This window comes from Solanum stenotomum, chromosome 1, assembly GCF_019186545.1.
Source record: "Solanum stenotomum isolate F172 chromosome 1, ASM1918654v1, whole genome shotgun sequence".
Taxonomy (NCBI): Eukaryota; Viridiplantae; Streptophyta; class Magnoliopsida; order Solanales; family Solanaceae; genus Solanum; species Solanum stenotomum.
In genome coordinates this window covers 57,740,599-57,768,257 of record NC_064282.1, presented here as the reverse complement: position 1 = coordinate 57,768,257, position 27,659 = coordinate 57,740,599, and the positions used below count along the sequence as shown (strand labels likewise).

At 34.4% G+C, this 27,659-nt stretch overlaps 3 protein-coding genes and 2 pseudogenes across 8 annotated transcripts; 2 read left to right on the top strand and 3 right to left on the bottom strand.

The window, feature by feature from the left end:
* The first annotated feature begins 2,243 nt into the window (after positions 1-2,243).
* LOC125854743 (uncharacterized) lies at positions 2,244-3,159 on the top strand (annotated as a pseudogene).
* On the bottom strand, positions 3,156-4,726 carry LOC125854731 (uncharacterized; annotated as a pseudogene).
* Positions 4,597-6,298, bottom strand: LOC125853807 (early nodulin-75-like). 3 transcript variants are annotated; one of them, XM_049533558.1, is made up of 4 exons: positions 6,200-6,290; positions 6,008-6,092; positions 5,189-5,914; positions 4,597-5,104 (listed from the first exon to the last, which is right to left on the bottom strand). In XM_049533558.1, the coding sequence occupies exons 1-4, from the start codon at positions 6,215-6,217 to the stop codon at positions 4,875-4,877; spliced, it is 1,059 nt and encodes a 352-aa protein (XP_049389515.1). In that variant the 5' UTR covers positions 6,218-6,290; the 3' UTR covers positions 4,597-4,874. The 3 variants fall into 3 exon arrangements, with proteins under 3 accessions (XP_049389515.1, XP_049389513.1, XP_049389514.1); XM_049533556.1 differs by having other exon boundaries at positions 4,597-5,914; positions 6,200-6,298; XM_049533557.1 differs by having other exon boundaries at positions 4,597-5,914; positions 6,004-6,092; positions 6,200-6,261.
* A 2,553-nt stretch (positions 6,299-8,851) lies between these two features.
* LOC125854722 (uncharacterized) lies at positions 8,852-14,360 on the top strand. The gene is made up of 5 exons (XM_049534305.1): positions 8,852-9,030; positions 9,145-9,356; positions 9,429-9,602; positions 9,748-10,021; positions 14,294-14,360. The coding sequence occupies exons 1-5, from the start codon at positions 8,852-8,854 to the stop codon at positions 14,358-14,360; spliced, it is 906 nt and encodes a 301-aa protein (XP_049390262.1).
* An 8,305-nt stretch (positions 14,361-22,665) lies between these two features.
* LOC125853810 (probable protein phosphatase 2C 34) lies at positions 22,666-26,266 on the bottom strand. Of its 4 annotated transcripts, none has more exons than XM_049533561.1 (6): positions 26,108-26,266; positions 24,538-24,840; positions 24,155-24,454; positions 23,586-23,703; positions 23,275-23,498; positions 22,666-23,063 (listed from the first exon to the last, which is right to left on the bottom strand). In XM_049533561.1, exons 2-6 carry the CDS (start codon positions 24,775-24,777, stop codon positions 22,860-22,862), a joined length of 1,086 nt encoding a protein of 361 aa, XP_049389518.1. In that variant the 5' UTR covers positions 24,778-24,840; positions 26,108-26,266; the 3' UTR covers positions 22,666-22,859. The 4 variants fall into 4 exon arrangements, with proteins under 4 accessions (XP_049389518.1, XP_049389519.1, XP_049389520.1 ...); XM_049533562.1 differs by having other exon boundaries at positions 24,538-24,787; XM_049533563.1 differs by lacking the exon at positions 26,108-26,266 and adding an exon at positions 25,653-25,670.
* Between the last annotated feature and the right edge of the window lie 1,393 nt (positions 26,267-27,659).

Below are 27,659 nucleotides of genomic sequence, written 5' to 3'. Positions count from 1 at the left end.
AGTCAATTGTCTGCATGAGTCACCTTCTTCTAGGCTTTTCTAGACGGTACATCATTTTCATTCAATTATATATAGGCCGGAGTTTACAAATTATTAGATTTTAACTTTTCTATGTTTATTATTTTCTCTCCAAAACACTGTTAGAATAGGAACAAGAGCAAGAATAGTCCTACTTGGGAAAGGATTACTATATAGAATTTTACTTGGCATCCAAGGGTATGGCCTAGTGGTCAATGAAGTGGTTGAGAACCCTAGGTTGGTTGAAAGAGTTACCTAATACCTGTTGCTGGTGGAAGGTAGAAGGTATCCTATGCAATTAGTTGAGATGCACGAAAGCTAGTTTGAACACCACGGTTATAAAAAAAATATAGAACCCTACTGGAAAAGGATTGTAATGTAGTGTCCTAGTTGGAAAAGGAATCTAATGTAGTATCTATAAATAGGGTCTTAATGTAATAATATAGATACACAATTCAATAATATTTTACTCCAATATTTCTCACATTGTAACGAACCTTCTATGATACTGGTAGAGAATCAAAGAGCTTTCGCTGCTGACAGGCGGTGGCGGCTATGAACAATATATGTCACCCATTTGGCCAATGGTTATGTAAACAAAAGTAAGGCCAAAGATAAATGCATGAACCCCATTTTTAGGGGAAGAAAACTTAGCCAGACAAATCACCATGCGTCAATTTCTGGTGACTTTCTAGGGTAGGTTTCTTGTTTATGCTATGTGGACTACTCATTTGCATCAGCCTGGCATCCTGATGGCCTAACATTTGTAACTCAGAACTAAGATAAATCATGCGGTATATAGGATATTCGAAACTTGTCCAACTAAATCACTCTTTTGAAGGGTAACCTTGGAGCTATTCGGTCAATCCGTTACACGTCTGATGGCAGATTTATGGGTATGGCAGAGCCTGTAGAATTTTTCCATATTTTTTTATGTAAAATGTGGATTTGAGGTGGACAAGAAATTGATTTCTTCGATGAGATATCAAGAGTGTCTTTTAGTACTAATATAGAGTCCCTTAACATTGGCGTGTGGAATCGCACACTTAGTATCCTCCTTGAGTTTGGGCAACGACTCAACTACTCATGCTTTGATTTAATAATGTGAGCACTCTAAAGGTAGAAATGGATTATATTTAGGTTCATATTTGTTTTATCGTGCTATTTGTAAGCTAGACGATCTCTGGTCATTTGAACGATAAAACTGAGTGTGGTCTCCTTTATAGCAAAAACCTCTTACTTGCAAATGGATTAGTATATAAAATCCTACATGGCACCCAAGGGTGTGGCCTAGTGATCAATGAAGTGGTTGAGAACCCTAGGTCTCAGGTTCAAAACTTAGCAGAGACAAATACACTAGGTGATTCTTCCCATTTGTCCAAGCCCTGGTACATAGAGTTACTTGATACCTGCTGTTGGGGGGAGGTGGTAGGTATCCCATGGATTTGGTCGAAGTTCTAGAAAGCGGGTTGGAACATAACAGTCATAAAATAAAAATAAAAATAAAAATATAAAATCATACTTGGAAAAGTATTGTACTGTAGTGTCCTAGTTGAGAAAAGAGTCTAATGTAACATTTATCTAAAAATAAGGTCTTAATGTAATAATGTAGGTATACAATTCAATAATATTTTCTCCAATATTTCTCATATTATATCAGAGTTTCTACGATCCTGGTAGAGAATCAAAGAGCTTGCGTTGCTGACAAGCGGCTATGACCAATATATGTCGCTCATCTGGCTAATGGTTATATTAACAAAAGTAGAGCCAATGACATCTGCATGAACCCCATATTCAAGGGAAGGAAACCCAGGTAGACAAATCACTGTGCTTCAGTTTTTGGTGACTTTCTAGGATAGGTGCTTGTTTATACTATGATTTCCATATTATACACAAAATGTGGACAAATTTTACAGGCTCTATCATACCCATAGATCTGCCAACGTGTAGTGGATTGGCCGAATAGCTCCAAAGTTACCTTCAAAGTAGTGACTGACTTGGACAAGCTCTAAATATTCCATATTTTGCACGCTTTATCTTGGTTCCCAATTGCAAATGTAAGGCGATTAGGATGCCACGCTGATGCAAATGATTAGTCCACATGTCCACACAAAAGAGAAACAACCTTTCCATTCTTGGAGTCAACCAAAAAACCTATCGTGATCAACGGGCAAAAAAAAGGCATCCTAAATTTTCTCCCCAAGATCATTTAGTTGGAGTGTAACATGTCCCATCAACAAGGAGATGATGTTGATTACGTAGTAAATGGATATGAAATGGAAGAACTAGATGATTTTATAGATGAGTTCCAAGGCATAGACTTGGGTGGCTTTGATTCGGATGTAGGTGAGTTGCAAGGCATAAACTTGGATGACTTTGATTTGGATGTAGATGAGTTCCTAAGCGTAGACTTAGGTGGCTTTGATTCAGATGCAGATGAGTTGTTGATGTAAGATATTTTGGTTGTTGATGTAAGGAAGGGCAAAGATATTCAAGGGATCCCTTGGGAAAGGGTTACCACAACCAAAGAGACAACTAGGCAAAGAAAATTACAATGCTATCAGAACTATGAAAATACTCCTCAATCTGGTGAGACATCAGAAAAGGAGTGCAAAACTATAAAGAAATACGGTTTATAATATGATTTCAGATGGAATGCATGACCCATCACAACAACATTATCTCTCCCCAACTGAGGAATTTGGTCTGAGCATCTTCAAACATTGATGTGTACCTGATGTCTCTTTTTTCAGTCATTCATTGGTCATCATTGACCTGTGCAAAAACTGAAACTGTCAATTTATTTGAGCATGTAGCATCACTTGAGAAACATCCTAAAAATCTTTCAGAGGGATTTATTGAGACCCAAGTAAACACTTTTGCTGTGGCAGATAAGTTGCTTGTTGCTTGTGGATTGCAAGGGGAACTAATCATCAAGTATTTAGATAAGCCTAGAGTTTCCTTTTGTTTTCGGCCGACGTATGACAATGATGCCATTGCCACTGCTATCGAGATCACTAATACTATCAGTGGTGCAATTTTATAGCTTCAAATAATGATTCTGGAGTTAGAGATTTTGATTTTGAGAAATTTCAACTATCTAACCAATTCCAATTTCCCTGGCCAGTGATGCCATCCTAGAGTTCGAGATTGCCATCAGGGCTGATTGATGTATAATTCACTAGCTAGGGAAAATGGAAATGGTTAGATAGTTGAAATTTCTCTAACTCCAGAATCATTATTTGAAGCTATAAAATAAAGTGCACCACTGGCATTGTCGTTGACTCAATAGTAGTGGTAATGTCATCATCGGCATACGTCGGCGAGAACAAAAGAAAACTCCAAGCTTATCTAAATACTTGACGATAAGTTCTCCGTGTAATCCACTAGTAACAAGCAACTTATCTTACACAACAAGACTGCTAACTCGGGTCTCCATAAATCCCTCTGAAAGGCTTTCACGATGTTTCTCGAGTGGCACTACATGCCTTGATGAATTGAGATTTTAAGTTTTCGCGCAGGCCAATGAATGATAGAAAAATGAGATATCAGGTGCACATCATGATTAGAAAGTGTCCAAACCAAATTCCTCAGCTAGGGTAAGAGAACGTTGATGTAACCGATCTTGCATTTCATCTGAAATCATAGTATAAACCGTTTTTGTTTGTGGTTTTGCACTCCTTTTCTGATATCTCACTAGATTGAGGAATATTTTCATAGTTATGATAGGGTTGTAGTTTTCTTTGTCTACTCCCTGGTTGTGGTAACCCTTTTCCAAAGGGTCCCTTGAATATCTTTGCCCTTCCTTACATCAACAGCCGAAATATCTTGCATTTTTCTATTCATATAGTCATACTCATCTACATCTGAATCAAAACCACCTAAGTCTACACTTAGGAACTCATCTATATCCAAATCAAAGTCATTTAAGTTTATGCCTTACAACTCATCTACATCTGAATCAAAGCCACCCAAGTCTATGCCTTGGAACTCATCAATAAAATCATCTAGTTCTTTCATTCATATTCATCTGCTATGTATTCAACATCATCTCCTTGTTGATGGTATATGTTACACTCCAACTAAATGATCTTAGGGCGAAAATTCATATTAATCCAAGTATCATTTTTACGGGGAAATCTCAGTTTTAACCCCACCTAATTTGTATCATCTGTATGGATTTCTTGCTGCCCTTGTCTGTTCTTAATTGACTCCACATTGAATTATTCCATTGTGCAAGGAATTTTACATCATTGAGAAAATAAGTTGGCATGTGTAAGTTTTAGATGTTTTAGATGAACAATTTTTTTTTCTCCAAAGAAGGTGCTGTTATCTGGTAATTGCTGTCTGCATTTCCCTGCCTAAAGAAATATGTTTAGAAGGATAAGTAATTGCTCAGATTGCACAAAGCCGATAATAGGTTGAGTCATTCAATGGGAATTAATTTAAAAAACTTGTTATGCAAAGATTACAGAAGTACCAAATTCCTTTATTTCTCCATTTCAACTTTCTGTACTTTGGCAGAAAATGATGATTAACTTTCAAGCATAAAGGATGGCTAACGGTAAAGCTGAGGAATAAATTCCAAGAATAAAGTAGATTTATTAGTATTCTTCTTCAGAAAATGAATGCAAGGTGGTCTGAATTAGCCTTGTAGAGGTGGAGTGGAGGATATATTCCCTTTACCTTTTGAAGTCAAGAATCTCATTTCTCTCAACATTTACAAATGTTTGCTTTATTTTTGTTTATTGAGAGTTACTTTACGAATCATCTGGAATTAGTTAGGCATCTTTCTTTCATACAGGTGAAACAAAAAAATTACTTGCTTCCCTTGGAACCCATTTTGCTCACCCTTCCTATGCTATTGTGCATGCATTTGGATTTTCATCACTGAATACTGAGCTGATTGTTCCATTGCTGTTGTTTCCATAGTGATAGTCCTCAGAGTAATGCTCTGGCCTAGTATATTGTGTGTATCTTGGTGGTGACCTGATGTATTCATATCCAGTCACATAGGGTGATGGCTGATAGCTATTGTAGCTGTGAGTCGCATAAACCGGTGGTTGACCTGGTGGTGGCACCTCAGGTCTGAATTCTGGACCGATAGGACGAGTGTGATTATTTCTGAAACCAGAGTCTCCTTGTGGTTGACCTGGTGGTGGCATCTCAGGTCTGAATTCCGGACCGATAGGACGAGTGTGATTATTTCTGAAACCAGAGTCTCCTTGGGGAGGCTCATGGATCATGCTCTGGCCATAGTGATATCTGTAACTATGGTCCCTAGGAGGCTCATAGCTCATGCTCTGGCCATAGTTGTATCTGTTGTAGGCATGGTCCCTGGGTGCCTCTTGGCTCATACTCTGACCATAGTTGTATCTGCTGAAACGATGGTCCCGGGGTGGCTCATGGATCACATTCTGACCATAGTTGTATCGGTATCCGTGATCCCTAGGTGGCTCAGGACTACTCATTCCCTGGCTAAAGTTGTATCTGTAACCATAGTCTGGTGGATAGTGGTAAATTACATGAACCTCTTCAACATCTCTTGGTTTAGAGGGTTGGCCTGATTGGGTTTTGGCGTTGTCAGCAACCTCATGTGTTTGTTTCTCCTCTGCTGGTTGATTTTCTTGTGTTGGTGGATCTTTTGGCGGTTCGTGGGGTGGCTCTTCAGCTGGTGGAGCTTCTGTTGGAGGATTGCTGGATTCAGGGGTGGGTGCTTCACTCTCAGCTGGTTCAGCTTCCTCTGGCTCTGTTGGAGGGTCTGCTTGTTCTATGTGGGAACAAACAATGGCACTCTTTCTTGTCTTCTTAATCGCCTTCACTATTTTCTCAGGATCTGCCGATCCTACTATAGTAATCTTTTGCTGAGGAAAATCTATATAAAGATCATGAATACCTGTAGAAATACGCATAGACTATCATAACATGTTCAAGAGGAGATCAAGAAAGAATTAGCACTGAATTAGTACTTTATGCATCACTTACTCACCATGGACGCTATGTAGAGCCTTCTTGATCTTTTGCACACAACCATTGCAGTCCATTCTCACCTGTATCTCTGTGACTCTAGGTTTCTGCATGAAAAAGCATAAACATAATTAAAAAAACAATATGCTCCACATGAATATGATGTTCGATTTCTCCAAAGACTTGTCGATATGGAAGTAGAAGCAAGGCTTACCTCCATCTGTTGTGCCATTTCTGGAAAAAGAGGGGAAGAAAGAGAGATGAATGTATAGAGAGATTAAATGTTGAGAATGGAGGGAATCAATATATGGATGGCATCATTTTGTGCATGGAAAGGAATATTTAAAAGGCATGAAGTTGTGGGACAGGAAAAGAATCTCCTTTTCAAGGGAGAGTTTTTGCTTCTTGGTTAACTTTAACAAGTCATAATCATCTATAGCTAAGTGGAAAAAAAGAAAAGAAGTCCCCACCACCAAAAATTTTGCTTATTTCTGGACCCTAGACTGTTTTGGTGAGCCAAGGGAATTTTTGCTTTTAAGCTCTACATATATATATAACCATATACAATTGCCAGTTTCTTTTTTTAAGTGCTAAGGGATGATTATCTAAAGCCGGCCATAGAAAGAAGTATTAAAAAGTTAGAGAAAGTACCACCAAAGGATGGGGTGTAGTAGATGAACCTGCTACTCTCTTAACCTTAACCAGAGGTCTTGGATTCGAGCCATGAGTATGGAAAAATCCTTGGTAAGGAGTGCTTCTCTCCGGATGGAGCCCTACACAGCGCGAATTTCGAAATAGTCAAGCTCCAATGCAGGTACCAGACACTGGGTGGGAAACAAAAAGTTATATCATCACCTAGTGTTTAGGTAATGCTTGATGGTCAAACAATATGAAAGTAACTTTAGAGGTGAAAGAGGGATATCCACACATGAAGAATCCTTTTGTTACAAGTAAAGAACCCTCCAAAAACAATATCAGTCCCCCTCCAAAAAAGAGTCTTTTCTGTTTGTATTGAGCTACTACTCATTGTTGTTCCTCAAAGCATAATCCATCGTCATATATGGTGTAAACTGATTGAGTCAAAACGTGCTTATAAAAACTTATGCTCGCCAGCAAAAACAAAGACAAGGAAGGCGTAGTGATCAATGAAATGCTTCCAGGAGTTGAAAATAAGGATAGATCCGAAGATTCGGTTACAACAAATTATTTTAGATGCAGGGTGTGTTGTATGTTCTGCTCTTGCTAAATGATTGTCAATACAAAGCACAACATACAACTATAAAAATGTTCAATTTAAGAAACCCTACTAAATATAACTAGAAGATGTTTATGATATGAACATGCAATTTTCTATGGAAACATCACATTACACTTTTAAAGTAAATGTGTTGCTAGTGAAATTGTTTTCCCATAATATTGTTTGACACGAAACCGTACTAATTTACTAAAGTATTAAATTGAAGTGAGAATATAAATTAGTTAACCGTAATCAAATGAGAAAAATATGTATAAGTGACACATGTATATATTCGTTGTTGATGTAGCAATGATAATAATGTGAACACGGACTGGTTGGGTTGAGCGAGAATATAAATAAAGTAATCATAATCAAGTGAGAATATATATATATTTATGAAAGACATGTAGTTCATTTTTCTCGTTTTAATTACTAGACTTAAAATTGAATCGTCTGGTAGCTGGATAAGAAATAAATTATTCACGATAGCTGGATAAGAAATAAATTATTCATGTATGAAATTAATATAGTGTTTTAACTTATCCAATTGGAAGCTTGGTGTTGTATTTACTGTGACTGTTGGTTTTAGCAAGGTGTGAATGGGAAATAAGAAGAGAAAATGGAAATGTGGGGGAACCAATTTTGGAGGGAAAATGAAAAGTCATTGCAAATTGCAAATGAAAAGTCATTTCTCCCATATTGGTAGAAGAAAAGAAAATTGTTGTCCTTATATTAGGAAACATTTCATTTAGTTCTTAAAGGGTTAAAAAGAAGGTGCCCCCTCGCGCAGTCATCGTCGCTCGCTCGGCTTCGGATTAGGCAAATGATTTTATTGATAATATTTTTTGGACAAAATTTATTTAATCAATCTCATTAATTGATTTCCTTTCTCTTATAGAATGTTAGTTAATTAACATAATTAATTTCGCATAACGGAATTTATTTGAAATTCACGTGTAACGGTAAAAACGTTCTGAAGGGACTTGTTCCTTCTGAAAAGGCGTTACTTTTCCCAAAAAAGACACAACGTTCTGGAAAGACACCATTGTCCGAACAGACGCATTCCTTGCTACAAATGGCTATAAATAAGAGGTCTTTTTCATTTTTCATTGACTGAAAATGTTTCCTCTCTGCATACATTTTCTTACATAAACAAATTGTCGATCGCCTGAGTCTATGTGTGTTCTCGTTACTGTTCTTGCGTTCACTGAAATTATTGAAGTTTGAGGTACCGCTACTTCTCTAATAGGTTAATCTGTTTTATCTTGGGAGGAATTAATCTGCAACCTCGGGTACTTGAGAGGATTAAATTTCTTAAGGAAACACAGTGAATTTTGTGGACTCGGATTATTATTTCTATCTGTTTCATCTATTTTTCTGTTTCTATTTTGCTAACCTTAATACAGGAAATAACAAGCTTAAGAAATTTAACAGTTTTTGTATTTGAGGTTTCTGGAGATTCAAAACCTTTCTGGTTTTCTACTCCGTTTGAATTTTTAAAATTCATTCGATTAACGATTAAAAGAACATAAAAATTTTATCGTTAAATCAGAAACAGGTTGTGTAAGGATTTATTCTTTACTGTTAGTATTTCACATACTAAAATTGTCAGTCATTTGTGACAGAAAAATGACAAATTCAAGTCAAGTAAATGTTGGAACAGTAAGTGCTGCAACAACATTGGTTGCACACAATCGTTCAAATGTTGCCCTTGCCCCGGCTAAGAAACCTGCAAAGTTTTCTGGAGTCGACTTCAAGAGATGGCAGCAGAAGATGTTCTTCTATCTGACTACGTTGAGTCTGCAGAGGTTCATTAATGAGAATGTTCCTGTTATGTCGGATGAAACTCCGACCGAAGAATGATTCTTGGTGACAAAAGCATGGACACATTCAGATTTTTTGTGTAAAAATTATATTCTGAGTGGCCTGCAAGAAGATCTATACAATGTATACAATAATGTCAAGACCTCAAAAGAACTCTGGGATGCTTTAGAAAAGAAGTACAAAACAGAGGATGTTGGAATGAAGAAGTTCATTGTGGCAAAGTTTTTGGACTATAAGATGATAGACAGTAAGACTGTCGTCACCCAAGTTCAAGAAGTGCAGGTCATAATCCATGATCTCCTTGCTGAAGGTATAAATTTATTTAATGCCTATGTTGAAAATATTAAGTCTACTCTTAATACTTACATAATCTTTAATGTAGGATTGATTGTCAATGATGTTTTTCAAATGGCGGCCATTATTGAGAAGTTACCTCCGTTGTGGAAGGACTTCAAAAACTACTTAAAACATAAATGCAAGGAGATGACTGTTGAAGATCTCATGGTAAGGCAGAGAATCGAAAAGGATAACAAGGCTGCAGAAAAAAGGTCGCGTGGTAATTCAGCAATATCTGGAGTTAATATTGTTGAAGAAGATCCCACAAAATCAAAGAAAAGAAAGAAAGCATCTGGTCCATAAAGCAATCCTCCTAAGAAGAAATTCAATGAAAGATACTTCAATTGTGGCAAACATGGTCATAGGGCTACTGAATGTCGGGGTCCCAAAAAGGACAAGAAGAAGGATCAAGCAAATGCTTTCAGAATGCAACTTGGTTGGAAATCCAAGAGAATGGTGGATAGATTATGGTACCTCATGTCATGTTTGTGCCAACAAAGAATTATTTGCATCATATACTCCAACACCAGCAGACGAGAAGTTATTTATGGCGAACTCCGCTACTGCAAAGGTTGAAGTAACTGGCAAGGTCCACTTGAAAATGTTATCGGGCAAGGTGGTGACTTTGAACAGGGTCTTGTATGTTCCGAAATTGCGAAAGAATTTAGTCTCTATACCAGTTCTGACTAAGAACGGATTCAAATGTGTATTTGTTTCTGATAAAGTTATAGTAAGTAAGAATGAGATGTATGTAGGAAAAGGTTACCTCACTGAAGGCCTCTTCAAACTCAATGTAATTGCAGTTGATATGAATAAAAATTCTGCTTCTTCTTACTTGCTTGAGTCTAAATGTTTATGGCATGAACATTTGGGACACGTTAATAACAAAACCTTCTAAAAACTGATTAACTTAAATGTTTTGCCTAAATTTGAGTGCAATAAATCAAAATGTCAAGTTTGCGTTGAATCTAAGTATGTTAAGCATCCTTATAAATCTGTTGAAAGGAATTTATATCCCTTAGAACTGATTCACACTAACATTTGTAACATGAAGTCAACACCATCACGTGGTGGGAAAAAGTATTTCATAACTTTTATTGACGATTGCACTAGATATTGTTATGTATATTTGCTAAATAGTAAGGATGAAGTAATAGATGCACTCCGGCAATATAAAACTGAAGTTGAAAATCAGTTGGATAAAAGGATCAAAATGATCAGAAGTGATAGAGGTGGAGAATATGAATCTCCATTTGCAGAAATATGTTTGGAAAATGGAATCATCCATCAAACTACTGCACCTTACTCTCCTCAATCTTATGGAATTGCGGAAAGAAAAAACCGAACTTTAAAGGAAATGATGAATGCCTTACTTATCAGTTCAGGTTTACCACAAAACTTATGGGGGAAGCTATCCTTACAGCAAATCGAATACTCAATAGAGTGCCTCACACCAAGACACATGTTATCCCATATGAGAAATGGAAAGGTAGAACACCCAACTTGAAATATTTCAAAGTGTGGGGATGTCTAGCCAAAGTCCAGGTTCCTATACCTAAGAGGGTGAAAATAGGGGTGGATTGTGTATTCATTGGATATGCCACAAATAGTAAGTCATGTCAATTTTTGGTTCATAAGTCCGAACATCTGGATATTCATGACAATACGGTAATGAATTCAGATAATGTTGAATTCTTTGAACATATCTATCTGTATAAAACTAGACTTGAGTCATCTAGTGGGGGTTCTAAACGACCTCGAGAAGAACCAAAAGAGAATGAACCTAATGAAAAGAGCCCAAGGCGCAGTAAATGTCAAAGGACAGCTACTTCATTTGGATATGATTTTGTAACATTCCTTCTTGAAAGTGAGCCTCAAACATTCAAGGAAGCTATGTTGTCTAGCGACTCAACCTCTTGGAAGGAGGCTGTCAATAGTGAGATTGAATCAATCTTAAGCAATCATACCTGGGAGTTGGTTGATCTTCCTCCAGGGAACAAACCCTTGGGTTTGAAATGGATCTTCAAAAGGAAGATGAAAGATTATGGAAGTGTTGACAAATATAAAGCAAGACTTGTTGTCAAAGGCTTTAGACAGAAAGAATGTCTTGATTATTTTGACACATACTCGCCAGTGACTAGGATTACATCAATTCGGATATTAATTGCCCTGGCTGCAGTATACGATCTTGAAATCCATCAAATGGATGTGAAAATCTCCTTCTTAAATGGAGAGCTGGAGGAAGAGATTTACATGGAACAGCCTAAGGGCTTCATAGTTCCCGGTAAAGAAAAGAAAGTATGCAAACTTGTTAAGTCACTTTATGGACTAAAACAAGCACCGAAACAATGGCATGTAAAGTTTGATTAAACCATGTTGTCAAATGGATTTAAGATCAATGAATGTGATAAATGTGTCTACATTAAAGACACTCCGAATAAGGAGGTCATTATATGCCTATATGTGGATGACATGCTGATAATGAGCAAGGACATTGCTAATATAAAAGCTACTAAGCGTATGCTAGCTAGTAAGTTTGATATGAAAGATTTAGGAGTTGCCGATTTGATATTGGAAATTAAGATTCACAAAACTCCTAACGGTCTAGCATTGTCTCAATCTCATGATATTCAAAAGGTACTTGAAAAGTTCAAGTTTGTGAATTTCAGAAGGGCAAAAACCCCAATTGATGTGAACCTTAATCTTGCTAAGAATAAAGGTGAAAGTCAGTCTCAAATGGATTATGCCAGAGTATTGGGAAGTTTGATGTATGTCATGAATTGTACACGACCAGACATAGCCTGCGCTATAAGTAAACTGAGTCGATACACAAGTAATCCCAATCAAAATCATTGGATGGCAATGAAGAGAGTTTTGGGGTACTTAGATGACACTCAAAACTATGTTTTTCATTACAACAAATATCCAGCAGTTCTTAAAGGATATAGTGATGCAAATTGGATTACTGGGTCAACTGAAACAAAATCCACGAGTGGATATGTTTACACTATTCGTGAAGGAGAAATATCTTGGAAATCATCCAAACAAACATGTATAGATAGCTATATAATGGAGTCTGAATTCATCGCCTTAGACAAGGCAGGTGAAGAAGTTGAATGGCTCCGGAATTTCTTAGAAGATATTTTGTTTTGGCCTAAACCAATGGACCCTATATGCATACACTGCAATAGTCAAGCTGCAATAGAAAGGGCTGGTACATACGACGAAGACACAACTATGTTAGACAACTACTCTCTAGTGGAATTATCACAATTGACTATGTAAAGTCAAAGGATAATGTGTCGGATCCACTTACAAAAGGCCTAACTAGAGAGGGAGTTGAGAGATCATCAAAGAGAATGGGACTATGGCCGAGAACAAGTCATCGTGGCGGCAACTCTACCTAGAAGACTGGAGATCCCAAGATCTAGGTTCAAGGAGATCAAACAAAGTCATAGATGACGGTTCAACATTGTCAAAACTTATTTTATGGTCCATTCTCATGATGAGACAATGTTCAGGATAAAGGCATAAGGACTTTTTAATGGTTTCTAAGTTTGATACAGGGTATATCAAATGGTGTATCTATGGGATAAGACAGTTAGAAACCACCTATGTAAGTGTGAAGTGTAAGCCGCTTCAAGGAGAATCCGGTAAGGCCAGTTTTTTAAGCACTTATTAACCGAGATGTGTTCATGGCTGAAACGAACAAAACAATGAGAACCAAAAACAGTTCAAGGGTTGATTGTGTGACTTATGTTGTCTAGGTATACACCAAAGCTCGACAGTTCAAAGATATCAAATCTACCGATTGACCGAGTATATCCGATATATGTTCACTATGGAAAGTTTACAGGGAAACCTACTTATTCAGATGCGATTAACCTTACTTACGAGACACACAAGTTTTTCATGCATATGTTTTAACAATAGCCATTCCCCATTCATGTGGGGGATTGTTGGATTTTAGTAAGGTGTGAATGGGAAATAAGAAGAGAAAATGGATATGTGGGGGAACCAATTTTGGAGGAAAAATGAAAAGTCATTGCAAATAGCAAATGCAAAGTCATTTATCCCATATTAGTAGAAGAAAGGAAATTTGTTGTCCTTATATTAGGAAACACTTCCTTTAGTTCTTAAAGGGTTAAGAAGAAGGTGCCCCTCGCGCCGTCGTCGTCGTCGTTGTCGCTCGGCTTTGGATTTGGATTTGGCAAATGATGTGATTGATTGATAATATTTTTTGGATAAAATTTATTTAATCAATCTCATTAATTGATTTCCTTTCTCTTATAAATTAATTCAGAATGTTAGTTAATTAACATGATTAATTTCGCGTAACGAAATTTATTTGAAATTCGTGTGTAACGATAAAAACGTTCTGAAGGGACATGTTCCTTCCGAAAAGGCGTTACTTTTCTCAAAAAAGACACAATGTTCTGGAAAGACACCATTGTCCGAACAGACGCGTTCCTTGCTGCAAATGGCTATAAATAAGGGGTCTTTTTCGTTTTTTATTCACTAGAAATTTTTCCTCTCTGCATACATTTTCTTACATAAACAAATTGTCGATCGACTGAGTCTGTGTGTGCTCTCGTTACTGTTCTTGCGTTCGCTGAAATTATTGAAGTTTGAGGTACCGCTACTTCTCTAATAGGTTAATCCATTTTATCTTGGGACGAATTAATCTGCAACATCGGGTACTTGAGGGGATTAAAATTTCTTAAGGAAACACAATGCGTTCTGTGGACTCGGATTATTATTTCTATATGTTTCATCTATTTTTCTGTGTCTGTTTTGCTAACCTTAATACAGGAGATAACAGTGACTTGGAGCTGTTTTGCTTTTGTTGGAAGGAGAATGCTGCTGAATTATAATTGGATAAGTTTTTCTTTGATTTTGCTGGAATTACAGCTTTAGCCGTAATATTGTAGAGGCAAACCTAGGATTTGAAGACGACAGGTGCTTCATCAACGGCTAATTTATATTAGTTAAAACATGACACTTACTACCGGTTCATATGATAATTTTATTAAACATAAAAATATATAATTAATGCACTAACATATAAATATGAAGTAAATGAGTCTACTACATAAAGTTTGCTTTATGGAGTGGTGGTTTTAAGTTTCATTCTGCAAACCTGTCATCCCTTTATTTTATTTGATATTTTTAAACTTCACAAATAAAAACGAAAAAGAAACAAAAGTAAATGGGATTTGAACTCAGTCCCTTGATATTTTTAAGCTTTACAAATAAAAACAAAAAAGAAACAAGAAAATGAGATCCGAACCTAAGTCCCCGAACCTCAGAGGTGTGCATTAATGTGTAAGTTAGCGAAGTTAACGGGTGCAAGTGCACCCTAAGGACACACGTGGATCCGCCTTTGCGTAGTAGTGCTATCAAATCCAAACATTGCCCTCCTATCAAAGTAGTTGTCTAAATTAAAATGAAGAATAAAAAAAATACAAAGTTAAAAGAAGGACAAGGGTATAATTATAAAGAAATTTCTTAAATTTAAATTTTTAATAAGTATATAATCTTACTAATTTTTGGTATAACAATTAATTAATACAACATCCAAAGAATATGCGTAATGAATACCTACATAATTAATATTTATATAATTAATATTTGCATAATTAATACTCACATTATTAATATTTGTATAATTTCAATCAGCCAGATTGATTAGAATATTTCGAATATCAAATCAAATTAATTATGTCAAGCTTTTAAATTTATAAACCAACCAAACTTACAAATGTCGGGTTTTCCAACTTTGTAGTTTTTGCCTTTTTGGTTTTCTTTTTGTTTTCTCGGATTTTCAGATTTTTTTTTTTATAAAGTCTTCATACAAAAAAAATATAACTTGTATTTAATATTTCTTTGATCTTAGTAGAATATAACTATCTAAGATGTTTCTTAATTAAAAAAATAACACAAAATATTAGATGAGTGATGATTGTACTAAAATATTCGACAAAAAGGATAATGAAATAGCATAAAACAAATATTGTTAATTAATAAGCCATAATGAAAATGATCATACTCCAAGGCCTCATTTGTTTTTATTAAGATTAAGACGTCTGAATCAAGAATGCACATCTGAATAAAGTTGTGCATTATTAAGATTTAGAGGTCTTAATTTGAATAAACATCTTAATATTACAATATTGCATTAAGATTCGAATACTAAATTAGTATAATATTATTTCAATAAAATATTTTAATTTTTTTATATGGCAATTGGTGATGATGATGACTAACCATGATTAATGTGTATCGATTTGGGATGATGTTAACTGATGATGCTGGTTGTGGGTAGTATTTTATGGCATATTGATTGACCGTGATTGTTATTGGTAGCAGCTGATAATTAGTAGTGGAATGATATTGATAACTAATGGAAGTAGTGAATGGTGACAATTAGCATATATAATGTTGACTAATAATGGCAACTATCAGTAGTGATTAGTGGATGTAATAATAGTTTAGGTGATAACTATAATTAATGATGGCTAATGGTGATGATAATTGATTTTGGTAATTGGCAATAAGTATGATTGGACTGTGGATGGTGGTTATGGATGGCAGGTGGTGTCATGGTAGTGATTGACAGTGGTGGTAGTTGTGATTGAAATGATGGTTGTGGGTGAAAGTAAATTAAATAACGGTGAACTGTATCTTTGTAGAATATTGTAAATAGATATATTATAAATGACTTTAAGACTTTGTTATAGATCTAATTATTTAGACCCATTAAGTGGTTGTAAAATAAGAACACGCTTAATGATTAAAATCTAAACGAAAAAGGGTTAAAATTGTCCATAAACTATACGAAATAGATCACTTATACCTTTTGTTACATTTTGGGATAAAAAATATCTCACATTATCCCAATTAACCACAAATATCCTCAAGAGTTAACACCAATAATGTGACAAACGACATGACACTAATTCCTCCACCTAAATTTGCTAACTAGGATTCACTAAAATATGGGTCATTAATTTTGGCTCAATTTATAACCCAATCCAAACCCATTTTTAGTAGAACCAACTTACTAAAAACTAAGAGACAAACGTTATCTTTACACCTTAAATTAGCAACCAACGGCTAGGGTTTTTTAAAGAACATAATTTCGCTTGAAGAATCTCAATTTATAATGACTCCATCTAGTCTTCTCACAAACACAGATATCGCAGTTTGCATGACTCCACCTATTCTTCTCACAAGAAGATACATATGCTACTAAAGAGTGACACTACTAAACTGTTATTATGCAAAGTATCATTTTCATAGGAAACAAACAACTAAAGCAAGTGCAAAAACCGAGTTGGTCGGGTATGCTGAATTGAATGGTGAAAATGCGAAGAAAAGATGATGTTTGTCTTTTAATTTTAGTGGATTGGGTCTAGTAAGAGTGGCTTTGGATTGGGTTAGATATTTGATTAAAATTAGGATAAATTACCTATATACACACCTTTATTTTCCATAATTTCTATTATTCCCTATTATTTTAAAATATTTCCAAAATTCCTCTTTTTCCTTCCAAACCCCATTGTTCCCGGATACATTTCTCTTCCCATTTTTACTCATTATTTCACTCCCTCAATCTCTTCCTATTTTTACTCACTCAATCTCTTCCTATTTTCACTCCCTCAGTCTTTACTTCCTTCATTTTTTAATTTTCAGATTTGTTCTCTCCTTTCAGTAAGATAGCTCCACAATTTTTTTTGAAGAACCCAAGTAAGTCTTCGCTCCACATTTTTTCCAAAGAACTACCAGATCTCCTCCCTTTCCACCTTCACAAAATGCATAGGGGAAAGGTGAAAGAGATGATGTATCCACATTGCTCCTTGCAAACAATTTGATTCCAGGGGATCCTCATTTGCTGGTGAAACTACATTATGAAATGGAAAGAAGTAGTCTCTACCAAATGTATCATTTTATTATGTATCAATTGTTGCTATGTATCTTCTACGATTATCCAAATTTAGAAGAATATGTATCCGTACACAATACCAAATTATATTCGTGATAAATTTGTGAGCGGAGAAATCGAGGAAGGACACATGCTCGAGCTTTAAATCTACTATTGAAAAAATGCCCAAAAAAGAGGGGAAAAAGTTGGATCTACCATTACACTACTATCACTGTAAAAGATACAGATTTTCAATGTATCTCGTTTATTTTGATTCTTAAATTACCCTTTGTTAGTGTCACTGATCTGATACATCACTGTCACAGTAGCCTTTGTTTTATGCAATGTATCATATTCATATTTAAGGTGTTGATATATAACCCTAATGTTGTTGAATTTTCGATTAGTTTTAGCATATTCAATATCAATGTTGTTGATACATAAACACTACATAATGTATCATTTGCATGTATCAAGTTCTTTAATGTATCATCAATCTTATTCAGATTTGAAAGGCTATATAGACAACAATAAATCAATTTTGTGTTATGTATCTGCACTCTTTAATATTTGTTCAGTCTTACCCAACTTAGAATGCGATGTATATGTACATATTACCCAATAATAATCTTGATTTATAAATCGTATTGTTCTATAACTGGAGCACTGTGTATCAGATCCAACAATAGGTATATGATACATATCCATTATTTGAAAGACAATCCTATTTATCGTATAATCTGCACATATATAACTAATTATATACTTCAAACTAAAATTTGATTAAGACTAAAAAGGAATACAAAGAAATGTGAAGGAACGAATAACCAAGACATAATTGCTTAGAAACCTCTTGTTTGAAAACAATGATGAGACTAGATTATATATGATAGTCAACACATCTATTTTTATGTGAATTAGGAGTTGTTAATTCTTTAAATAAACAATATATTATATTGAAAGAATACAAATTGCCAATTTTATGATAAAGAGAATTTAATATTATTTTAAAATTTAGCTAATGGTTCCATATATAAATAACGCCTTCATTTGATATTAAGGTGCCTTTTTTGTTTCGAAAATTTTCTCTCATTTGGCGTAAAAAGAAAGTGAATATTTCCTTCCTTTTTTGTTTTATTTTGGGAAAATGCATAAGTACCTCCCCAGCCTATGCTCGAAATCCCAAAGACACACCTAACCTTTACTAAGGTCCTATTACCCCCCCGAACTTAATTTATCTATAATATTCTACCCTTTTCGGCCTACGTGGCTCTATTCTTGAAAAAAATGTCAACATGCGCTGGGCCCACAAGATAGTGCCACGTAGGCCAAAAAGGGGTAGAATATTACATATAAAATAAGTTCGGGGGGGTAATAGGACCTTAGTAAAGGTTAGGTGTGTCTCAGGGATTTCGAGTATAGGCTGGGGGGTACTTATGCATTTTCCCTTTTATTTTTTGAAAATTTGTTCTTGCAAAAGAATTTTAAAAATAGTAAGCAAAGTTTGGTTTGGTAAAAGTTTAAATTTTTAAACTACATGTATCTGATACTTAATAACTATCACACAGTAATGTATCATCCACAAAAATCCAAGATTGATATATATATATATTAATGTATCATCCACAAAATTTCTTGATCAAAAGAAGTAATTTTATGTACAATATACACAATAATAGTCTGATACATTTATACAAATTTGTGATACACACTCGATATTCAAAACGTATTTGATTCATCTCAATTGTTAATCCATTTATTACATGTATCATATACAATATATTATGTTGAAACAATTTTATACAAATCACATCCAGATACAAAATAATGACCACATCATAATCTATAGATACAAAGTTACTATACACATGCGTCGTTTACCACTAATGTATCATGACTTACATGTTCACATCAAAACGACAACATAAAACGTCTTCTTCAACCTTTTGCAACAAAGTCCTAACTTGTCCCCTCAATAAATCCTCGCAAGATCCAGGTGTAACCAAGTATTAAGCTTGACAAGTAATCATTTTTTGGATATTTCTGAAGATAGGGTCTCTAAATTCCCCATAGCAAGACCAACAATGGGGGAATCATTCGTTATATCAATTAATGGTGATTGTTTCCCATTTTTGTTTCTTGATTTCATCAATGTTTTCTTCTAAAATTCTTCAATTTTCTCTAAACAAGAAATGAAATAACTTTTTTGAAATCAAATTAAAATTTAATAACGAAAGATGAAAAGAGGGAATAGAAACTTACTAGTTGACAGAGGAATCTTGTTAGCAATGTTAGCAGCAGCCAAGGTTGTCCAATTAGTTTTGCGTGATACATTGAATTCAAATTATTCGACGATTTCGAATTGATGATTTGAAATCGTTAATCGTTTGTCCAATCATCTATAATGGAGGATTTGAGATTCAAGATTTCGAATTGATAGAGAAGATGAAAATTTGATTTTTGAATTTTGTGAAGCTATTACAGATTGGAATGGAATGATATCAATCTGTCTCGTGATTTGTGGGAAAAGAAAATCAGTTCTGCCCGATTTGTGGGAAGAAAATCAGTTTTGCGTGATTTGTGGGAAAGAAAATCAATTTTACATTAATATTCCGTATTAAGCGCAACAAACAAGTTTATGATGTATCATATATAATATATCAGGAGGAAACTTATGTATCCGGATGTCTGATTTTTAAGGGATTTTTGTAAAATAGAAATGAGTAGGGATAAAATGTAATTTAGGGTCTTATACTATGGGATTTAGGTAAGTTATACTTAAAATTAATGACTCATATTTTAAAGGAAAAATTACATAAATATACAACTTAAGAATATCATAATCTTTAAAATTTTCTATCATTTAAACAAATTACAAAAATCCCTCTTGGATATATCCAGATCCTCTCTCAGATGCATCCCTCTTATTAAGTAATGTATCATTTGTAATGTATCAGACAACCAAGGAATGTATTCGAGAGCAATGAAAAAATTGAGATTTTGTTAATTGGGGAAACTTTCGGGATAGGATGTAAGTAGCCCCCAAATGTATGAGATTTCAGTAAGTTATACAATTTTAAAAGATATCCTAGTTGGCAAGCTTAGGTGGCGGAATTAGTGTCACGTGGCCTGTCACATCACTATTGTTAAGTCTTGAGGGTAGTCTTTTGGGATAACGGCACGGATATTTTTTCTCCCAAAATATAACGAAGGGTATAAGTGATTTATTTAGCATAGTTTAAGGGTCATTTTAATCCTTTTCTGAAATCTGAATGATGAAGATTCATACCTCAAAAACAAACAAACTTAATGACCAAAATCTGAATAATTAAGATTAAACATTCATTAAATGCAAACAAATGAGGCCTAAAAGTACTAAGTCATGTCAAAAATAAGTACGGTTAAAAAATAGTAGTTACATAATTAAATATTAAAGAAGAAAAATTTAACCAATGCAAAATTAAAGAATATACATCTAATATTACTGTTATTCTTAGGGTATGTGGTATGAAGGAAAATATTTTCTTCAAAAATAAGTGGTTTCTTACTTATTTTCATGTGTTTGGAAGTAAAAAATATCATACTAAAAGTATTTGTATAAATTTAACGAGAATGGGTGGGACTAGGGTGAGGGGTTCTGGTGCAGGAGCGTATCTAGGGGGGGGGGGGTTCTCTGGTTCACGTGAACTCATGCTCCACTCTCTAGATGATATATAGTAGTGTTATAGTTTTTAAAAAATAGTTAAATATAGAGGTGTGAACCCATGTTCAAAGTATCATATAATAATACGATGATGATTGAGTGCACCTTTCTAAGTAAGGATAGAAATTTAAATCTTATATATATCTTGTGTTTTTGAGTAACACCTCTCCAAGTGGTTATCGGTAACACTTTTGGCATTTTTATTAATTTTTCTTTTGTTTTTTTTTTTTGCCTTACTCTTTCAGAATTTTCAAGTGTGCTACATTGGGAATTCCTAAAAAAATTAGCACTGTGAAATTTTTATATAATTAAATCAAATGTGTCTATAAAACTTAAAATTAGTAGTATTATCTATTTTGGACCTATAACTTTTATTATTTAACAGTTAAGTGATAAGAACTTAAAGATAAAATCAGTCAAATTTATATTTTAGATGCATCTTTTCGTAATAGTACACTCATCCTTCCGAAATCCTGAATTCGCATTTGTTGTGGTGGGGTTGGGTAAGGTGGTAGAGTGGGTGTGGGTGGTGGTGGAGGATTTGTGATTGGGTGGACGATATGTGGTTGTGGGGTGAGTAATTGTGAGGGTGAAGGACACCATCCCACTTGTTTTCCTTACTTTCATTAAGAAAATTATTTTTCTTATTTTCAAAGAGCTTGTTTTTCTAAAAAAGTATTTTCAACTTTTTAACCCAAATGAACATGAGAAAAAATATTTTTTACCAAACACACCCTGTTGAAATCATTTCTTTTGTTAGTATTAGTGTAATTGGTTTTGGTTTGAGCAATATTTGAGTTAATAACATGCATGTATAACCTATAAATTTATTGGATTATCCAAAATTCTAAGTCCAAACTTGAAACAATATATTAAAAGGATAAGAACTATAAAAAAAAGTTAAAGAGATATTTATAAAATGCATAAATATTTATAAAAGTTATAAGCATGTAATGTCAGATTGGTTTGGTTCGTTTTGACTTTTTTTTAAAGTTAAAATCAAATGAAACCAATTATAAATATAAATATATATATATATATTTATTTATTTATTTTTTTCGAAATCAAACCACTAGTCGAGATTATTTTTTTTCTCGGTTTGACTCATATTATCAATTTGATGTGATTTGTCAATTTTATTTGTACACCCTGCTAGGCAGCATTCAAGAATTTAGTATGTTTGGATGATTTGCTTGAGGCCTGGGGAAAGAACCTTTTGCCAATTTACATGCAAGCTACTAATGATTTTTAGAATCACAGATCAGCTTAGGCTCTTTACAAACTATTATGAGTATATCTTTTGTACATGTTCCTTGTAGTATCCTAATTTTTCCAGCTTAATTACAACAACATATGTGAAATTTGAATATTTTTTAGTGTCTCGAAATGGCAAGTCATACAATTTCTTGAATTTTTTTAGTACTTTTTTAGTGTTTACTTGTTCACATGAAAAGTTGGAAGACATAGATGTCAGTTGAGACCAAGTTAAAACGTGGTGTTTATGTATTATGCCAAATAAAAATGTAGATGCTTCATAAAGGTACTTTTCTAAACAGCCTAAATAGTCAAAAGATCCCTTTCTCTTTTTCCATTTTAAAGTTTGCACCATAATATTGACAACATATCTGGAAAACAGATATTAAGCATATTCCTCAACTTTGAAGCTGATTTGATTTTCAAGATTTCACATTTCAATGCCTGATTGAAATATAGTTGCAAACATGAAGAGCCTATATATGTAATGTATGAACCTATGTACAAACCATCAAGTACTGAAAAAAAAAATTAAAAAGAGGAAAAAGCATCAATTGAAAGTCAGCTAGTAGTTCATGTAAGCTTCTTGTTGAATTTTAGACATTCTTAGCTTGTTGTTTTGAAAGAGGAATGTTATGAAAGAAGAGGCATATTGCTGAGATATCATCCATGGGAACACCCCTTCGTTTGCGTTTCCACGCACAAATAGCACTTTCCACCAGCCTCTTAGCTGCATCTTCCCTCTCTTCTGTTGTTGAAACTATCTCCACTGCTTCTTCATTTGACATCACATCCCAAACCTAATCAACAATGAATGACTTATTGTCAAATTGGTATTTGGTTAGGCACAACATTTGAGATATAAAGACAAACTTTTAGCCTTGCACGAGGTCTTTAACATACCAGACACTTCGATGCCTATAACAACATGTTATAGAAAGGTTATATTTTTTATGGAACAAGTTGAAGGGGAAAGAGCATCATATAAACTGGAACAGAGAGAATACATACCCCATCTGTTGCCAAGATGGCAAACTGATCTCTATGTGTTATTTTTCTGGATGTCAATTCTGGTTCAGAAATGAGGCCAAAGTCCTTTATGTAGTAATCACCAAACGCTCTTGATATTGCTAATCCAGGCCCTTCAACTGTAGGCATCCACACTCTATACACCCCTGGTTCATCCTCGCACGACAACACTCTCCCTCTTGACTGCATTATTCGCTCGCTTTCCCCTGTAATGTAATCATTAACATATTTACTCTTTTTCAAAAAAATGCTCATGAAACTCTATATTATGTGAAACATGGAAGAGAACTAACGAGGTAAGTTAGGTTTGAGGTCAACGGTGAGCTGAACTGATACCAATCTACCATCATCATCTGTTGTTGCCAATACAGCTCGAGAATCTCCAACGTTTGCTACCACCAGCAGATCACCCTGAAGTACCAAGTTTTCAGATACGAGACAAATAAATTTTAGTCACTGATACCTATTATATATTTAAGCAATCTAAACTGCCTTACTGCTTTTATGAGGTAAAAGTGATGTAGTTTAAACAACAATTGTCTGCTCACTACAACAAAAATAGCTTTTAGCGGCAGTAAATATGCACATTAACAAAGAGTACTAAAGTTTTTACATGCATTAGTTAATTGTCATTGGATCCAATGTCGCTATAAGCTTAAGGGACATTTACAAAGAGTGTTACTTGGCTCTAAAAATACATATTTTACGGTAATTAAGCTATTGCCACTAAAGATCATTTTTGGTGTAGTGACTCCTGATTCTAAACGAGAGAGTTGCAGTGAGAAATTGAAGTAAATGTCATTATATCCCTCTGTCCTAATAATCATAGAGCAGTCTAACTTGTAAAGTGTGTAGACTTTACCTGTCTAACGAGCGTCAAAGCTGTGGTACCACTGTAGAAAGAGTCAGCATACTGCTCGAGTTCTTGATCGATGATGGAGCAAGTCTCAAAGTAGGATTGCTTCCAAATGTCAAACTGGAAACAACTTCTATCTATCAATGTCCCATCAGTACCATCCACGGTGTGGGCAACCCGTTTCTGCCAATTACGAAGCAAAGCTGGTGGCATCAGTTTTCTAACTCTTTTAGCAACAAGATGACCCCAAGGACCATGCCCATCGAACACCCCACAGAAGGTCATGTCATCTTGGCATCCAAAATCCTAAAAATTAAACTTTATGTCAACAACTTCAGATACATGTTACAGTACTAATGCAAAAGACAAGATTTGATTTTCGTAGTTACCTCCCACACAACAAATCTATCCTGATTGATACCTTTCTTCCCTCCTTTGGAGAAAACAGCAGCCAAATTGTGAGAGACACCAGCTACAGAGCCAGATGACGTTAACATCATCTCGTTCTTTTTAGCTTCTTTAGCCAGTGCATCTGCAGTTTCCCTTCCGTCATCATGTTTACTTTTCTTCCCATTTCTGATTGCTATAGATTTCGTAAAGCCAGTGAAAATAGAAGAGAACTGCACCATCTTTTAGTTCCTAATTATACCCAAGTACAATTATGTAGAATTAGGAGTACTCCTTGTGACTAGCTACAATATATGAAAACAACCAAAAAATTAAAGACTGAAATGGTCATGATACTCCAACATATATAACAACATGCATGCTACAGAAAATTAAGTTATAATCCACCAATTAGAAGTCAAAACAACTTTTTGTCCATATGTTTCTTCTGATGATCAACTTATTAAACCTCCAAGTGATGATAAAGGCCAGAGCACTAACTATGTGTGGGGTTCAGGGAAGGGCCGGAACACAAAGGTCTATTATACGCAGTCTTACCTTGCATTTCTGCAAGAGACTGTTTTCATAGCTCGATCCCCCACCTCCTCAAAGGAAAAATTAAATTGAAAACGGCCCTTTGTTGTAAGCAGCTTGAAGCTGTATTCCAGAAATGAAAGGTTTTCTCTACTGATCAAACCAAAAAAAGGATGTATTCACCAATAGTGCAACTCATCCAAAACAAGATTCATTGTCAAGGCTAATATTTTCTTTGAGTTAGTAACTTCACAGCAGGAAAGCTTACTAAGGCTAATAGTCAACCATTAATCGATCGCTCCCCCAGGATTTGAGTTTGTTTGATCAAGGGGCAAATTTAAGCTTAGGTTGAGTCCCTGACCCCACCATGCGAATTAAGCTTGGTATTTAAGTGGAACGGGATAGGAGCTAGCGGCTTTAGAAGGCTAGCAGTGCTTGATACTGAGGGTTGGCTGGCTGGCTGGCTCCAAACGGATTTCTCAGTCATAAGAAATTGAAAAGGTCCAAATATCATGACTGCTTCAAGAGAAGATATACATATATATTAGTGGCAACTATATAATAGTTGTCTTTAATTTCTCACCATATATACTTGCAATATTTTGGATCCAAAGAGGCAGATAAAGAGTACTATTACCCATCTAGTCAAGCATTCTTCGGTAAAAGGAGAAGCTAGAATTCCATTCCATCAGATCCATATCGATAATTTAAATAAATCTTAATCTATAAACTTCGTATTATCTCTAAGGATACAAGTCAAGAGGAGGAACAAATTACCATTCCCTCCCTTCTGTTTGAAAATGACATTTCTAAGGGTAAACTTTGAAAAATTAAAAGTCATGTCATTCTTTTTAGATTGATTTCCAAATTATGTCATTCTTTTTAGAACGGATTAAAAAAAAAATCGATTGCCACATACAACAGTACTATTTTTTAATTTTTTTTGTTGTATATGAATTTAAACTAGGTATCATCATCAGGAATTAATGTAACAATAGCAACAAACAAACTTAAATAAGAACAGTATAAAAAACGTACTGAGGTAGAGTTGAATATAGTATTTTTGATCGATCCTATGTGTGTTCAGATTACGAAATCCTGGCAAGCGCACGTCTCTGTCAGAGCTCCGGCGAAACTCCGGCGACAGTAGCTGATCGGAGAAGCTTCAAGCAATTTATGTTCCATTCTTCAGACTCTTCATTCATCATGAGTTGAACTCTAATATATATGTGCATGTCCAACATTTCAGACAGATGGAATTACTAAACAGCCCTTTATGAGATCATCACACTACAATAGTCGTAGGGGTAGTTTGGTCAAATTAATTTTGCTTATGAACTTATTTTTTTCTTTCTTGTCTTGTTTTATCTTATAAATTTTTCCGCCTCTCAATTTATATGACTAGCTTTCCATTTTAGTCCGTATAAAAAAAGAACGATATAATTCTATAGTTAGTAATAATTTAACTTTAAAATGTCAGATTTATTCTTAATGAAATGATTTATAATCGTATAAATATTTATGACTTATTTCAGACCACAAATTTTAAAGTCTTTCATTTTTTCTTAAATTTTTTTTTTATTAAGTCAAACTAACTCATATAAACTAGAACGGAGGGAGTAATAATTTAGGGGTCAGGCGGCGATTGTGCAGGAGCATATATTTTAAGATGTCAAACTAATACTGGCCATGCATTGTTATTAGTTGCTTAAAATCTAACCAAAAATATAGTTAAACTAATGAACATAGAATTTGACCCACAAATATAATAATAGATGATTAAGTAATAGGCCTGGTAATTAAATATAGTATCTTTATGGTTCTAAATTGATGAAAATTTAGTACGTTACAGCAGTAGTAGTTGATACGAATAATTTATTGGTTAGATTAATTAACATTATCATTTTACATAAACAAATATTAAACATTCTTATTAAATAGTTGTAGGTGCTATTTGACGTTTTCCATATATACTCTTATTGGTTCGGCGGTGTCATTAAACCTTAATTTATGTCAGTCTTAATCTTTTGTTTTCTTGTTGTACTTATACTAGACTGACAAATTCAAAAGTGTTTAATGTGTAGTTTAAAGATAAGTAAAAAAGTTTTTTTTTTTTTTTTTTTTGTAAAACTAAAAAATTGTCATGAGGAGTTAATCTATAATACTTTCCCGTCTCAACTGTGTTTGATTTGATATAAAATTTTAAAAAATAAAGAAAAACTTTTGAAATCTGTAGTTTAAAACACTCTTTGATCAGTCCATTCTTACCCTGAAAAAAGCAGGACATCTTACGTTCTTGAATCGATAATCATCTTTTGATTAATCTAGCCTCCTCTGTCCCTCAGGACTAGCAAGGGGTAGTACATGAATATTTACATGTTGTCCATCGACTATGTCTTTCGGCCTAATTTTAGGCCTTGACTCTGACAATAAATCATTCCATTAAGGGTATGGGAAAATTTTAAAATTAATTGATATTGCCTCTATTTTCTAACTCTTACCTAAATTCTAAATAAAGCTCTTTTCTCAAGTTGCTTATCTGAAACTTATAGTGCTATGATAAATAATTCCATTAAAAGAAGTCAGCAAT